We start from the raw sequence: 14,104 nt of genomic DNA, 5'->3' as shown, positions 1-14,104 counted from the left end.
CTGAGTAGTATCTGTCATATCTGTATCTGCATTATCTTCTGTAGACAATACTAATGTCTCTAAATCATTATTATTGATGCACTTTACACCCTTTAACTCAAATGGCAAAACAATGTTTGCTTCATTGCACCTTGATGTTAACCGAAAATACTCTCCAAGATTTTCTATCCTTCAACTGATATCAAAACACAATAATGCAATGGGGATGGTCTACCGTACATATCTCGTGAATGAGAATCAACACTTTAAACACATCAGGAAAAGGCATCATGATTGCCACAGTGTTCATACCAATTGTAAGTAAACAACTTTTAGTTTAAAGAATAAAATACTTCATTCAAAGCATGCCAATAGTCACATATGGGAGACTATTTTCACTCAAATATAATGCTCCTGAAAAGGAATCACTGTATTGCAAATTAAAGGTATGATTATCTATGTCTACAAACTCAGGGACATCAGTTAATAATAAATAACTCTTATTTATACTTTGGCTGATAACACAATGTTTCCACTTACTGTGTTTAGAATTGACTTGTCCCAAATATTGACTGATTTAATTTCTTTGTAAACAATTGCATATAGTGACATGGCAACACACTGCTTACCAGCATTCACACCAACATTAAGTCATTACCTTGATTAAAATCAGCATGGATTGTACAAGCAGGGTCAACTATATCATTTATAGTCCTAGGACCTGGATTTTCCTCCACATCATTTGAAAGTCTTAGTAATAATGGCACATAAACATTATGATAGTATATCATTTGAACATACCATAAGCATAATTCACTGTTTTTTTGGCTCTTATTCAATTGGCTTTTGAGATAAGGCAAGCAGAATACATTAAAGTAAAACATTAATAGTAATTGATTCCAAAGAATACCTTTAAGACGACACAGACTGTTGCGACAATCTGTAAAATTGTGATGTGAACCAATCCTGGCCCGATAAACTTCAATAGTCACACCCATATTTATGGTCTAGAACTCAGAAACCAAATGTCAATTCCAGACTTTATAAAGTGTCTTATTTGTCAGTAATTTGCCTGCAAGTCGGCAGGTAATATTTGGGTATATTATAAGGTCGTCAGTATATTTGTGAAAAAGTGTTGTAACTGCAAGTTGGCAGCAATGTTAAATTGTTTGTTTGAGTATACCAGCACAACGGCTGTCGTTTTATATACCCGCACAATGGCTGGGTTCAATTTCAATACCTGCACAATGGCTAGGTTTAGTTTCAATACCTGCACAATGGCTAGGTTTAGTTTTGATACGTGGCCTTTCACGTGAATAGTACCCTGATCTATGACGACCAGTGCGAGCAACAATGGCTCCAGTTTATTTGATTTTTGATTTGATTTTTGATATTTTGATTTGATTTTATTTGATTTTGATACGTGCACCTTCGACACGTAGAGCGCCTGACAAACCGTCAGTGCAGGCAAGTTTGCCCCGAATATATAATATGTTATATGTACGCTCCAATAATTCGATTGTGATCGAAATTCCTCGAACACGGTAGAAAAACGAGCGATAAAAATAACAAATGTCACAAAAATACACAAATTTTAAAGTACACACCTTCGCTTTAAAATTTGACAAACGTCGTCCTTCGAAAACAACGAAATTTTCCGAAAGTAGAAGAACTATAGGCAATCGTAAAACGAACGTACCGTTCGTCATCTTTCGTATATCCGACGATTGCCGAAGATGTGGCACCCACACACAAACATCCGGACACTTTTTCGACTACATAGTGGTTAGCCGCGCATGCGCAGGCTACACACAAAAATTCTATCAAAATAGCGGCAATTTTTTTGAGATAGATATGCAAGTTTTTTTTTTCATTTTTGACGAATTATAATTTTTTTGGTTTAGTCCCTAAAAAAAATAGTTATGGACATACAATTCGACCATTTTCCATGCATCACTGGGTGTGTCCGGTTTCTAGGTAACTATGATAGCTGCAATTCATACAACTCTTTTATTCAGAATAACTTGTGGATCCTGGTTAAATTAAATGGAAGTCATAAAAATGTATAATTGAAATGTGGAAGCACTGCTTTGAAATGTAAAGAATTAAAAAGTCGCACGCTTATTTAAATGACATATATTTTTATTACATATATTTTTTATTACATGACCAATCCTAGCGACCAAATATCAGCTTTTTTTAAATCATCTTGGCTTGCTTGCACAAGTCGCCGCAAGTGGATTTCTGGTGCCATATATGCTGGAGTCCCTCGAATGATTGATTCTGTCCTGGATACCAAAAGTGACTTCGTTTGTAAATCAAGAGATCGACTTAAAACTTGGGAATACTTTGTGTCATAGGCTGCTTTTGATTTATTCATAGAAAGTTATTCCAATCTTCTCATCAATTTGCTTTTAAGGAATATTTTTTTTCTATTTTATCCAAAAATATTCATAGATCAAAAGCTATTGTTTTCTCAATGGCAATGTCTACTCCCATACAACCTGGAAAGCACAGGTTCTCGTTTGATCACCAAAGTTAAAACAAGCCAGGCGAAGTTAGTAACTGAATGGGTGACCTCTTGGGAATACTTCGTGTTGTAGGCTCCTTTAGGTTTGTCTATAAATTATTTGTTTAACTTTCCCCAAAAATATTCATAGATCAAAAGCTCTTGTTTTTGCCTTCGCAAGGTCTATGTCCATACCACTTGGAAAGCACAGGTTCTCGTTTGATCACCAAAGTTAAAACAAGTCGGGCGAAGTTAGTACCTGAATGGGTGACCTCTTGGGAGTACTTCGTATCATGCACGCCTTTTGATTTATTCATAGAAAACTTTTCCAATCTTCTCATCAATTTGCCCAAAACCAATATTTTTGTTTAACTTTTCCCAAAAATATTCATAGATCAAAAGTTCTTGTTTTCAAATTAGGTTCTCATCTGCTCACCAAAGTTAAAACAAGTCGGGCAAAGTTAGTACCTGAATGGGTGACCTCTTAGGAATACTTCGTGTTTTAGGCTCCTTTAGATTTATCCATAGAAAATTATTGCAATGTTCTCATTAATTTGCCCAAAAGGAATATTTTTGTTTATTTTTCCCCCAAAAATATTCATCGATCAAAAGCTCTTGTTTTCTCAAAGGCAATGTCTACGTCCATACCACTTGGGAAGCACAGGTTCTCGTCTGATCACCAAAGTTAAAACAAGTCGGGCGAAGTTAGTACCTGTATGGGTGACCTCTTGGGAATACCTCGTGTCGAAGGCTCCTGTTGATTTATTCCTGGAAAATTATTCCAATGTTCTCATCAATTTGCCCAAAAGGAATATTTTTGTTTAACCATAAGAAAAAATATTCATAGATCAAAAGCTCTTGTTTTCGCAAAGGCAATGTCTACATCCATACCACTTGGGAAGCACAGGTTCTTGTCTGATCACCAAAGTTAAAACAAGTTGGGCAAAGTTAGTACCTGTATGGGTGACCTCTTGGGAATACTTCGTGTCGTAGGCTCCTTTTGATTTATTCATAGAAAATTATTTGAATGTTCTCATCAATTTGCCCTAAAGGGAATATTTTTTTAAATTTTATCCAAAAATATTCATAGATCAAAAGCTATTGTTTTCTTTAAGGCAATGTCTATGTCCATACCAGTTGGAAAGCACAGGTTTTCAAATAATCACCTAAGTTAAAACAAATCAGGCGAAGTTAGTACTTGGATGGGTAACCTCTCGGGAATACTTTGTGCCGTAGGCTCCTCCCAATTTATTCATAGAAAATTATTCCAATCTTCTCATCAATTTGCCTTACAAGAATATTTTTCTATTTTTTCCAAAAATATTCATAGTTCAAAAGCTCTTTTTTTCTTCAAGGCTTTGCCTACGTCCATACCACTTCGAATGTTCTCGTCTGCTCACCAAAGTTAAAGCAAGTGGGGCGAAGTTAGTGCTTGGATGGGTGACCTCTTAGGAATACTTCATGTCCTAGGCTCCTTTTGATTTATTCATAGAAAATTATTCCAATCTTCTCATCAATTTGCCTTAAGGAATATTTTTTCTATTTTATCCAAAAATATTCATAAATCAAAAGCTATTGTTTTCTCAATGGCAATGCCTACGTCCATACCACTTGCAATGCCCAGGTTCTTATCTGCTCACAGAAGTTAAAACAAGTTGGGCGAAGTTAGTCCTTGGATGGGTGACCTCTTGGGAATACTTCGTGTCGTAGGCTCCTTTTGATTTATTCATAGAAAACTGTTCCAACCTTCTCATCAATATTTTTTTTTTTATTTTATATAAAAATATTCTTAGATCAAAAGCTCTTGCCTACGTCCATACCTCTTATAAAGCCCTGGTTTTCATCGGATCACCGAAGTTAAAAGAAGTCAGACGAAGTTAGTACTTGGGTGGGTGACCTCTTAGGAATATTTCGTGTCGTAGGCCATACGAAACCATACAAAGTTTCCAAAAGGAATATTTTTGTTCAACTTTCCCCAAAAATATTCATAGAGCAAAGCTCTTGTTTTCACAATGGCAATGTCTACGTCCATACCACTTGGAAAGCACAGGTTCTCCTCTGATCAAAAAAGTTAAAACAAGTTGGGCAAAGTTAGTACCTTGATGGGTGACCTCTTGGGAAAACTTTGTGTCGTAGGCTCCTGTTGATTTGTTCATAGAAAATTATTCCAATGTTCTCATCAATTAGCCCAAAAGCAATATTTTGGGTTAACTTTCCCCAAAAATATTCATAGATTAAAATTTCTTATTTTCTGAAGCAAGATATCTACGTCCATATCACTTGGAAAGCACAGATTCTCGTCGGATCACCAAAGTTAAGACAAGTTGGGCAAAATTAGTACCTGGATGGGTGACCTCTTGGGAATACTTTATGTCGTCGGCTCCTTTTGATTTATTCATAGAAAGTTATTCCAATATTCTTATAAATTTGCCCAAAAGGAATATTTTTGTTTAACTTTCCCTAAAAATATTCAAAGATCAAAAGCTCTTGTTACCTCAAACAAGGTGTCTACGTCATACCACTTGGAAAGCACTGATTCTTGTCTGATCCCCAAAGTTTAAACAAGTCAGGCGAAGTTGGTACTTCAATGGGTGACCTCTTAGGAATACTTTGTGTCGTAAGCTCCTTTTTATTTATTCATAGAAAATTATTCCAATGTTCTCATCAATTTCCCCAAAAGGAATATTTTTTTTTATTTTATACAAAAATATTCATAGATCAAAAGCTCTTGTTTTCTCAAAAGCAATGTCTATGTCCATACCACTTGGAAAGCACTGATTCTTTTCTTTTTCTGATCCCCGAAGTTTAAACAAGTCAGGCAAAGTTGGTACTTGGATAGGTGACCTCTTTGGAATACTTTGTGTCATGGCCTCCATTTGATTTATTCTTAGAAAATTATTCCAATGTTCTCTTTAATTTCCCCAAAAGGAATATTTTTTTTTGATTTTATACAAAAATATTTAGCGAACAAAAGCTCTTGTTTTCTCAAAGGCAATGTCTGCGTCTATACCACTTAAAAAGCATAGGTTCTCATCTGATCACCAAAGTTAAAACAGCTCGGGCGAAGTTAGTACTTTGATGGGTGACCCCTTGGGAATATTTTGTGTCATAGGCTCTTTTTGATTTATTGATAGAAAATTATTCCAATCTTCTCATCAATTTGCCCAAAAGGAATATTTTTGTTTAACTTTCCCTAAGGATATTCATAGATTAAAATGTCTTGTTTTCTCAAACAAGATATGTGCGTCCATACCACTTGGAAACCACTCGTTTTCGTCTACTCACCGCAGTTAAAACAAGTAGGGTGAAGTTAATCCTTGGATGGGTGACCTCTTGGGAATACTTAGTGTTGTAGGCTCCTTTTGATTTATTTATAGGAAACTATTCCAATCTTCTCATCAATTTGCCCAAAAGGAATATTTTTGTTTAACTTTATCCAAAAATATTCATAGATTAAAATTTCTTGTTTTCTCAAACAAGTGGTCTACATCCATACCACTTGGAAAGCACAGTTTCTTGTCTGATCACCGAAGTTAAAACAAGTTGGGTGAAGTTAGTACTTGGATGGGTAACCTCTTGGGAATACTTCATGTACTAGGCTCCCTTTGATTTATTCATAGAAAATTATTCCAATCTTCTCATCAATTTGCCTTAAAGGAATTTTTTTTTATTCTATCAAAAAATATTCATAGATGAAAAGCTATTGTTTTCTCAAGGGCAATGCCTACGTCTATACCGCTTGCAATGCACAGGTTCTTATCTGCTCACTGAAGTTAAAACAAGATGGGCGAAGTTAGTCCTTGGATATGTGACCTCTTGGGAATACTTCGTTTCGTAGGCTCCTTTTGATTTATTCATAAAAAATTATTCCAATCTTCTCATCAATTTGCCCAAAAGGAATATTTTTGTTTAACTTTCCCCAAAAATATTCATAGATCAAAATCTCTTGTTTTCTGAAACAAGATTTCTATGCCATACCACTTGGAAACCTTTGGTTCTCATCTGCTTGCCTAAGTTAAAACAAGTCGGGCGAAGTTAGTCCTTGGATGGGTGACCTCTTGGGAATTCTTCGTGTTGTAGGCTCGTTTTGATTTATTCATAGAAAATTATTCCAATGTTCTCATCAATTTTCCTAAAAGAAATATTTTTTTTCGATTTTATACAAAAATATTTTTTCAAAAAGAAATTTTAATCTGTGAATATTTTTGGGGAAAGTTAAACCAAAATATTCCTTTTGGGCAAATTGATGAGAACATTGCAATAATTTTCTATGAATAAATAAAATGGAGCCTACGACACAAAGTATTCCCAAGAGGTCACCCTTCCAAGTACTAACTTTGTCCGACTGGTTTTAACTTTGGTGATCAGACGAGAACCTATGCTTTCTAAGTGGTATGGAGGTAGACATTGCCTTTGCGAAAACAAGAGCTTTTGATCTTTGAATATTTTTGGGGAAAGTTAAACAAATAATTTATAGATAAATCTAAAGGAGCCTACGACACGAAATATTCCTAAGAGGTCACCCATCCAAGTACTAACTGCGCCCGACTTGTTTTAACTTTGGTGATCAGCCGAGAACCTGTGCATTCCAAGTGGCATGGACATAGGCATTACCTTAGTGTTCTGGCCCTTCTGGCCCTACACTACATTTACATATTAGTATTTCCTGTTTCTTGTTTCTTCATTTCGCGCTAATTTACTGCTATAGCGGCTCTCATTGGCTCGCTGGGTTCTACCTGGGAGGGCCCTTCCTTCGTTTTTGCTTGTGTATTATTTACGCTTTACAAGTACACTCTTTTTACGGACAAACGTTAGTAAATAAAGATTTTAAAACTATTGCTTCGTCGTTCGTTATACGGCTGCTGAAGGGCAACACGTGTTCAACGTTGCCTGAAGGAGCAGCACAGTAAAAAGAGTACAATTTTGCGTGATATTTGCATCGAGAAATCATAGTCGTTAGTCGTGGCATGGATGTAAACGAAGATGAAAACGCTACAAATCCGACTCCAAACATCGACCCAAACTCTCTCTCGAAGTCTGAACTCGTCCTACCGAACCGGGGACTTCAGAAGACGTACAGGTACGAGAAAGTCGAGAATTAGCTGAAGCCTTATCGCAAAATAATGAAAAATCGAGAATATAACTCCGAACGGGACTATAAACCCACATTTAACCGATAATAACAAGAATGTCGAGACGCACAGTCGTCCTAAAAGGACAGTAAAGCCATCAAGAAAGTCCATAGAGAATAGAATCCAATCGGACACGAATAAACTAGATAAACTATGGCGAAATATAACACAATCTGTATCCAAATTGCAAAACACACCCGACTCCTTGGATGAAATTAAATTCCATACCTCAGAAGTACGTTCGCGATTCCACGAATACCAAACGGTATCTCAAGGCCTTATAGAATTCCTCTTAGCTCTAAACGACTCCAACTATCAAGAGGACTATGAAACAAATCGCAGATTATTAGAAAACCGCCAACACTATGTTCAAGCTAACATAAATGAAGCCAACGAACGTAAAACCCAACTACTCCTCGAAATCGGCTCATTCAAACGCTCACGCAGCTCTCGTGGTTCAACTATGTCTTCTACGACCGCTAGAGCACTCGCTAGAGCCGAAGCTTCGGCAGCAGTGAAAAAGGCTCAAATCCAAAAAATACGGTCAGAACGCGAGTCTCAATCTGCATTAGAACTGCAAAGGCAAGAACTCGCTTTGAATCAAAGGAAACTAGAAGAAAAGGCTAGAATGGAAACGCTACGCTTAGAAGAAGAAGCTGAAATCGCAGTGACAAAAGCTCAAGCAATAGATCAAGAACTCAATTTAGGAGAACCTGAACAAATAGATCTGCCTGAGGAAGACCCTAGCGAAAGAACCCACCGCTATGTCCACTCACAAACGGTCGAAGGACAAAACCTCCAACTTAATATGAGCAACGACACCCATCATGGCGAAAAGGAACTGCCTACCTTGAATCCATCAGCAAATGTATTTGCCCCTCAGCACCCTAGCCGTACACCAGACCCAGTGCACGACCCTATCAACCCCTACATTCAATTCATCGCTCGTCGCGAACTAATAGCAAACAAACTAAAAAAGTTTGACAACAACCCACAAAATTACTGCACTTGGCGAGAATCCTTTAAAACAATGATACGCGGCGTCAACATCTCTCCCAGTGAACAACTCAATCTCATAATAGAACATACAACCGGTGAATCAAATACACTTGCCCAACGTATTCGCAATGCCTACATACAAAAGCCTGCGGAAGGTGTTTCAGTTCTATGGCAGAAACTCAATCAGAGGTTTGGATCTAGTTCAGTCGTAACGCAAGTCCATTTGAAGAAACTAAGCGAATTCCCGAAAGTAGGATTCCGCGACAATAAGAAACTCCAAGAACTTGGCGATTTGCTGCTAGAACTCCAATGTGCTAAATCAGACGGCGGATGTCCGGGACTCAAGATCCTAGATGAGCCGATATACATCAAGCCAATCATCGCAAAGCTACCAGGAGACATCCAAGGGAGATGGCAAAGATACGCATACCGATACTTAAAAGAACATGCAGCAATGGACTACCCACCGTTCATAGAATTCTCCACGTTTATCCAGGAACTCTCGTTAGAAAGAAACAACCCCAACCTAATCATCGATTTGCCTGAACGTGATCCAGGCTTGAGAAGTCGATCAAGAGAGGTTATCAGCACCAAGAGAACGGAAGTGAAAACCCCACCTCGTGACCCATCCAACTGGTGTCTTGTGCATCAAAAGCCGCACCCACTACGGAAATGCAGAGCCTTTTTGGCCAAACCCCTAGCAGAGAAAACAAAGATAGTGAAGGAAAACGGTGTTTGCTTTCGATGCCTTGCCTCCTGCGAACATTGTGCCAAAGATTGCCAAACAAAGGTTACCTGTACAGAGTGCGACAGCGACAAGCATCTGGCCGCACTGCATAGCGAAGCCCATCCGAAGAACGGCGGGGAGCTCCCGCCGAAATCAAACGAAACAAAAGAAGACACCCATGAAGAAATAACCACGAAATGTACTGAACTTTGTGGTAATACTCGCGGTGGAAAGTCTTGTTCTAAGATATGTTTAGCCAACGTCTATCTACATGGGAATCCTGGACACAAGCTAAAGGCGTATGTGGTCATAGATGATCAAAGTAACAGTTCCCTCGCAAAGCCTGAACTCTTTGATGTACTAAACGTCCACGGACAGACAACCACTTACTCACTGAAAACATGTGGTGGAACCAGCGAGATCGAAGGAAGATGCACCAAAGACTTGGTCGTAGAATCCCTTGATGGAAAAACAGGATATAAAATACCTAACGTTTACGAGTGTAACGATATACCAGACTCACGAGACGAAATACCTACCCCAAAGGTGGCTGCCGCATACCCACATCTACAGCGCATCTCAAAGGAAATGCCCGACATATGTAACGATGCTAACATTCTCCTGCTTATCGGACGTAACGTTCCACCTTTGCACAAAGTCCACAAGTCTCTAAATGGTCCCAAAAACGCACCTTGGGCCCAGCTTCTTGACCTTGGATGGGTAATTGTTGGCAACGTCTGCCTGAATGGAGCCCACAAGCCCGATCTTGCCTGCTATAGATCCAACATCCTAGAAAACGGACGTCCTTGCCCAAATTTCTTTCGTACAGCCCCAAGTCTCCACTCGGCGCGAAAGGAAGAATTCCGAAACGGCTATTTTGACGACAACATCGGCCAGAACGTATTCAACACCTCGAAAGACGACAATAAGCCAGGACAGTCCATCGAAGATCTGAAATTTGCGTCAATCATGGAAGCCCAAATGACAAAGAATGCTCAAGGAAACTGGGAAGCACCACTGCCCTTTCGAAATCCTGCGACGAAACTCCCTGACAACCGACAGGACACTCTTAAACGCTTTAACAACACCAGAAAGATGTTACAGAGAAAGCCCGACATGGAAAAACATTATCATGAATTCATGGGAAAGCTTCTTGAAAAAGGCCATGCCGAACCAGTCCCCGACGAATGCCTTAATTCGAACGCTGCACGGTGGTATCTCCCTCATTTCGGCGTGTATCACCCTCGTAAGCCAGGAAAAATCTGTGTAGTCTTTGATTCGGCCGCAGAGACTAGTGGAATTTCCCTAAACAAGATGTTGTTATCCGGCCCAGATCTCACGAACAGTCTGATAGGAATTCTCTTACGCTTTCGCACCGGTCCAGTCGCCTTCACAGTCGATATCGAACAAATGTTTCACGCGTTTTTTGTCAACGCCCGACACAGAGACTTCCTAAGATTCTTCTGGTACAAAGAGAACGACCCGTGTAAAGAAGTGATCGAATACCGTATGAAAGTGCATCTTTTTGGCAACACCTCCTCACCAGCCGTTGCCACCACTGCGCTGAGATTAACCGCACACACCGAAGAACGTAACTACGGGACGGACGCTAGGGAATTCGTGGAATGTGATTTCTATGTAGACGATGGCCTAAAGTCGACATCCAACTGTGAAGAAGCGATCAGCCTGCTAAAACGCACACAACAAATGCTCGCCACCGCTAACCTCCGCCTTCATAAAGTCTCCTCCAACAAATTTGAAGTAGCACACGCCTTTCCCGAGGAAGATCGAGCCACAGAACTGCGTAACCTCGATCTTCACCATAATAGCGTCCCAGTTCAACGCTCGCTCGGGGTATCTTGGGATCTACACAACGATGTCTTTACCTTCCAAGTCGCTGATGAGAAAAAGCCATTCACCAGAAGAGGCGTCCTATCTACTACTAACAGTCTATATGATCCTCTTGGCATCGCTGCTCCTGTGGTCATTAAGGCTAAGATGCTATTAAGAACAATGACGACAAGCCTCCAACGAAACCCACTGGACGTTTGGGACAAGCCTCTTCCGGAAGAATATCGACAACCGTGGGAAGTTTGGCGGAGGTCACTCACAGAACTGAGACAGGTTATGCTGCCAAGGAGCTACACGGCAACATCTCTCTCGGAAGCCAAGCAAATTGAAGTCCACACGTTCAGCGATGCCTCGCAAGAAGCTATTGCGGCCGTTTCCTACCTAAGAATAGTCCTGAACGACAACAAAATCGAAGTCTCCTTCTTGATCGGAAAAGCTAAACTCGCTCCGTCTCACGCAACCACGATCCCTCGTCTAGAACTCTGCGCTGCAGTACTAGCGGTCGAAATCACAGAGTTGGTCCTGGAAGAGTTGCCCATTAAGGCTTCGTCAGTAACGTATTATTCGGACAGCAAAGTAATACTGGGTTATATCCTAAACGAGACACGACGTTTCTACGTCTACGTCGCCAATAGGGTACAACGAATCAGAAAGTCTTCATCACCGCATCAATGGAGATACGTAGCGACAGATCTTAACCCAGCCACCGTTCGATCAAGGCTAGTGATCTCAGGGATTCCATATGGCTGAACGGTCCAAAATTCCTCCGAGATAGTACACCCCACCACGCTCAAGAAGAAAACAAGGAGACTCAGACACTTGCCGACGACCCGGAAGTCCGACCATCCGTAAACACCTTTGCCACCATGGCAGACCCGGAAAAAAGGAACATTTTGGGTACAACCAGATTCCTCCGATTCTCGCGTTGGACTAACCTCGTAAATGGAGTGTCACGACTGATACGACTGGCCCGAAGGTTACAACGCCATAGAAATAAAGAAGAGAGAGACGATGAAGAATCAGTAGTCGAAGCAAAGCGGTGTGCTCAATGCTTATCATCAGAAGCGTGCAAAGTGAATCATTTAAGGACGAAATCCACTGCTCGAAGAATAAGAAAATTCTCTCGAAATCGTCACAATTACGGAGCCTTAACCCAATCATAGATCCCGAGGGCATCCTGAGAGTCGGAGGACGCTTACACTACGTTGATTCGTCATACGAAGAACGTCATCCCGCTATTCTTCCTTCGAAACATCACATCTCCAGATTAATCGTTGAAAATCTCCACGAGGAGGTAAAACACCAAGGTCGACACTTACCCACGAATGGTCAGGGGAAAGGGATTTTGGATTGTCGGAGAAAAACGCTTGATCAATCGGGTTATCCATGAGTGCTTCACCTGCAGAAGGCTAAGAGGAAAAGTTCCAACAGCAAAAGATGGCTGATCTCCCACCAGAACGCGTACACCCTCTCCATTCATAAACATCGGAATCGACGTTTTGGACCATGGTATGTCGTAGCCCGTCGCACCAGGGGAGACACGCTTCGAGCAACGGTGGGCGGTGCTATTTACGTGCTTAGCAACAAGAGCCGTCCATATCGAGCCAATCGAGCATGGACACGTCAGCTTTATTAACGCACTTCGGCGGTTTATGGCAATTAGGGGTCCTGTTAGCCTGATACGTTCAGACCGTGGAACCAACTTCGTTGGCGCGCACAACGAGTTCGAGGCAGCATTAAAGGAAATGGATAGGAATGTCATCGAGTCCTACCTTACCTCGCAAGGTTGTACCTGGGAGTTTAACCCTCCTCACGCCTCGCACATGGGTGGAGCGTGGGAACGCATGATCGGAGTCTGCAGACGCATATTGGACTCTGTACTACTGACATCCCAAATCACCCACTTAACGCACGAAGTGCTATCCACCTTTTGGCGGAAGTCTCGGCCATCGTCAATAACAGACCACTCATACCGGTTTCCAACGACCCTGCGGCTCCGGAAATATTGACGCCAGCAGCTCTCCTAACACAGAAAACTCAACCTCTTCTGGCAGCCCCAGGTAAATTTGTTCCCCGAGACCTATATGCCAAGCAATGGCGACAAGTGCAATGTCTCGCGAATCGTTTTTGGTCTCGGTGGAAGCGGGAGTATCTGCCAACCCTGCAACGTCGACGCAAATGGGAGCACGCTCTACCAAACGTAGAAGTCGGTGATTTAGTGTTACTTCGATGCAAAGAATCTGCACGGAACGATTGGCCGATCGGATTGATCTCCAAAACGACAAAAAGCAATGATGGAAAAGTACGGAAAGTGGAAATCAGCACCGCGAAGAATGGCTCTAAACAGACCTATGAAAGGCCTGTTTCAGAAGTTGTCCTGCTCAAAGACAACTGAACTTGAGAATAGTTAATTTAAACGTTTAATAGTGGTACCGTTGTACCAGACGGGGAGTGTTCTGGCCGGCCCTACACTACATTTACATATTAGTATTTCCTGTTTCTTCATTTCGCGCTAATTTACTGCTATAGCGGCTCTCATTGGCTCGCTGGGTTTTACCTGGGGGTCCCTTCCTTCGTTTTGCTTGTGTATTATTTACGCTTTACAAGTACACTCTTTTTACGGACAAACGTTAGTAAATAAAGATTTTAAAACTATTGCTTCGTCGTTCGTTATACGGCTGCTGAAGGGCAACACGTGTTCAACGTTGCCTGAAGGAGCACATATATATATATATATTATAATATAATATATTATATTTATAATATATAATATAATATATATAATATATTATTATATATATATTATATTTAATATATATTATATATATATATATATATATATATATATTTTATACATATAAATATATATAATATAATATAATATATATATATAATAATATATAATTA

General features: G+C 40.3%; 1 protein-coding gene and 15 pseudogenes across 1 annotated transcript; 14 read left to right on the top strand and 2 right to left on the bottom strand.

Annotated features, from left to right (window-relative positions):
• Nucleotides 1-2,466: 2,466 nt before the first annotated feature.
• On the top strand, nucleotides 2,467-2,585 carry LOC114530495 (annotated as a pseudogene).
• Nucleotides 2,586-2,669: 84 nt separating this feature from the next.
• On the top strand, nucleotides 2,670-2,788 carry LOC114530491 (annotated as a pseudogene).
• A 334-nt stretch (nucleotides 2,789-3,122) lies between these two features.
• On the top strand, nucleotides 3,123-3,241 carry LOC114530490 (annotated as a pseudogene).
• Nucleotides 3,242-3,365: 124 nt separating this feature from the next.
• Nucleotides 3,366-3,484, top strand: LOC114530502 (annotated as a pseudogene).
• A 124-nt stretch (nucleotides 3,485-3,608) lies between these two features.
• Nucleotides 3,609-3,727, top strand: LOC114530494 (annotated as a pseudogene).
• Nucleotides 3,728-4,082: 355 nt separating this feature from the next.
• Nucleotides 4,083-4,201, top strand: LOC114530492 (annotated as a pseudogene).
• A 93-nt stretch (nucleotides 4,202-4,294) lies between these two features.
• On the top strand, nucleotides 4,295-4,413 carry LOC114530503 (annotated as a pseudogene).
• A 95-nt stretch (nucleotides 4,414-4,508) lies between these two features.
• On the top strand, nucleotides 4,509-4,627 carry LOC114530504 (annotated as a pseudogene).
• Nucleotides 4,628-4,751: 124 nt separating this feature from the next.
• On the top strand, nucleotides 4,752-4,870 carry LOC114530493 (annotated as a pseudogene).
• Nucleotides 4,871-5,484: 614 nt separating this feature from the next.
• LOC114530497 lies at nucleotides 5,485-5,603 on the top strand (annotated as a pseudogene).
• Nucleotides 5,604-5,970: 367 nt separating this feature from the next.
• Nucleotides 5,971-6,089, top strand: LOC114530498 (annotated as a pseudogene).
• Nucleotides 6,090-6,210: 121 nt separating this feature from the next.
• Nucleotides 6,211-6,329, top strand: LOC114530499 (annotated as a pseudogene).
• Nucleotides 6,330-6,453: 124 nt separating this feature from the next.
• On the top strand, nucleotides 6,454-6,571 carry LOC114530500 (annotated as a pseudogene).
• A 204-nt stretch (nucleotides 6,572-6,775) lies between these two features.
• On the bottom strand, nucleotides 6,776-6,894 carry LOC114530496 (annotated as a pseudogene).
• An 84-nt stretch (nucleotides 6,895-6,978) lies between these two features.
• Nucleotides 6,979-7,097, bottom strand: LOC114530501 (annotated as a pseudogene).
• A 986-nt stretch (nucleotides 7,098-8,083) lies between these two features.
• Nucleotides 8,084-11,947, top strand: LOC114530488. The gene has a single exon (XM_028552058.1). It carries the CDS (start codon nucleotides 8,084-8,086, stop codon nucleotides 11,945-11,947), a length of 3,864 nt encoding a protein of 1,287 aa, XP_028407859.1.
• Nucleotides 11,948-14,104: the final 2,157 nt, after the last annotated feature.

This window comes from Dendronephthya gigantea, unplaced genomic scaffold, assembly GCF_004324835.1.
Source record: "Dendronephthya gigantea isolate DGI-Jeju-01 unplaced genomic scaffold, DenGig_1.0 000063F, whole genome shotgun sequence".
In the NCBI taxonomy this organism is placed as follows: Eukaryota; Metazoa; Cnidaria; class Anthozoa; order Malacalcyonacea; family Nephtheidae; genus Dendronephthya; species Dendronephthya gigantea.
The sequence above is the reverse complement of the archived record's forward strand: the minus strand, read 5'-3'. Positions and strand labels throughout refer to the sequence as shown.

Coding starts and splice junctions, on each gene's coding strand:
- LOC114530488 (XM_028552058.1), top strand. CDS start 8,084: ATGTCTTCTACGACCGCTAGAGCACTCGCTAGAGCCGAAGCTTCGGCA.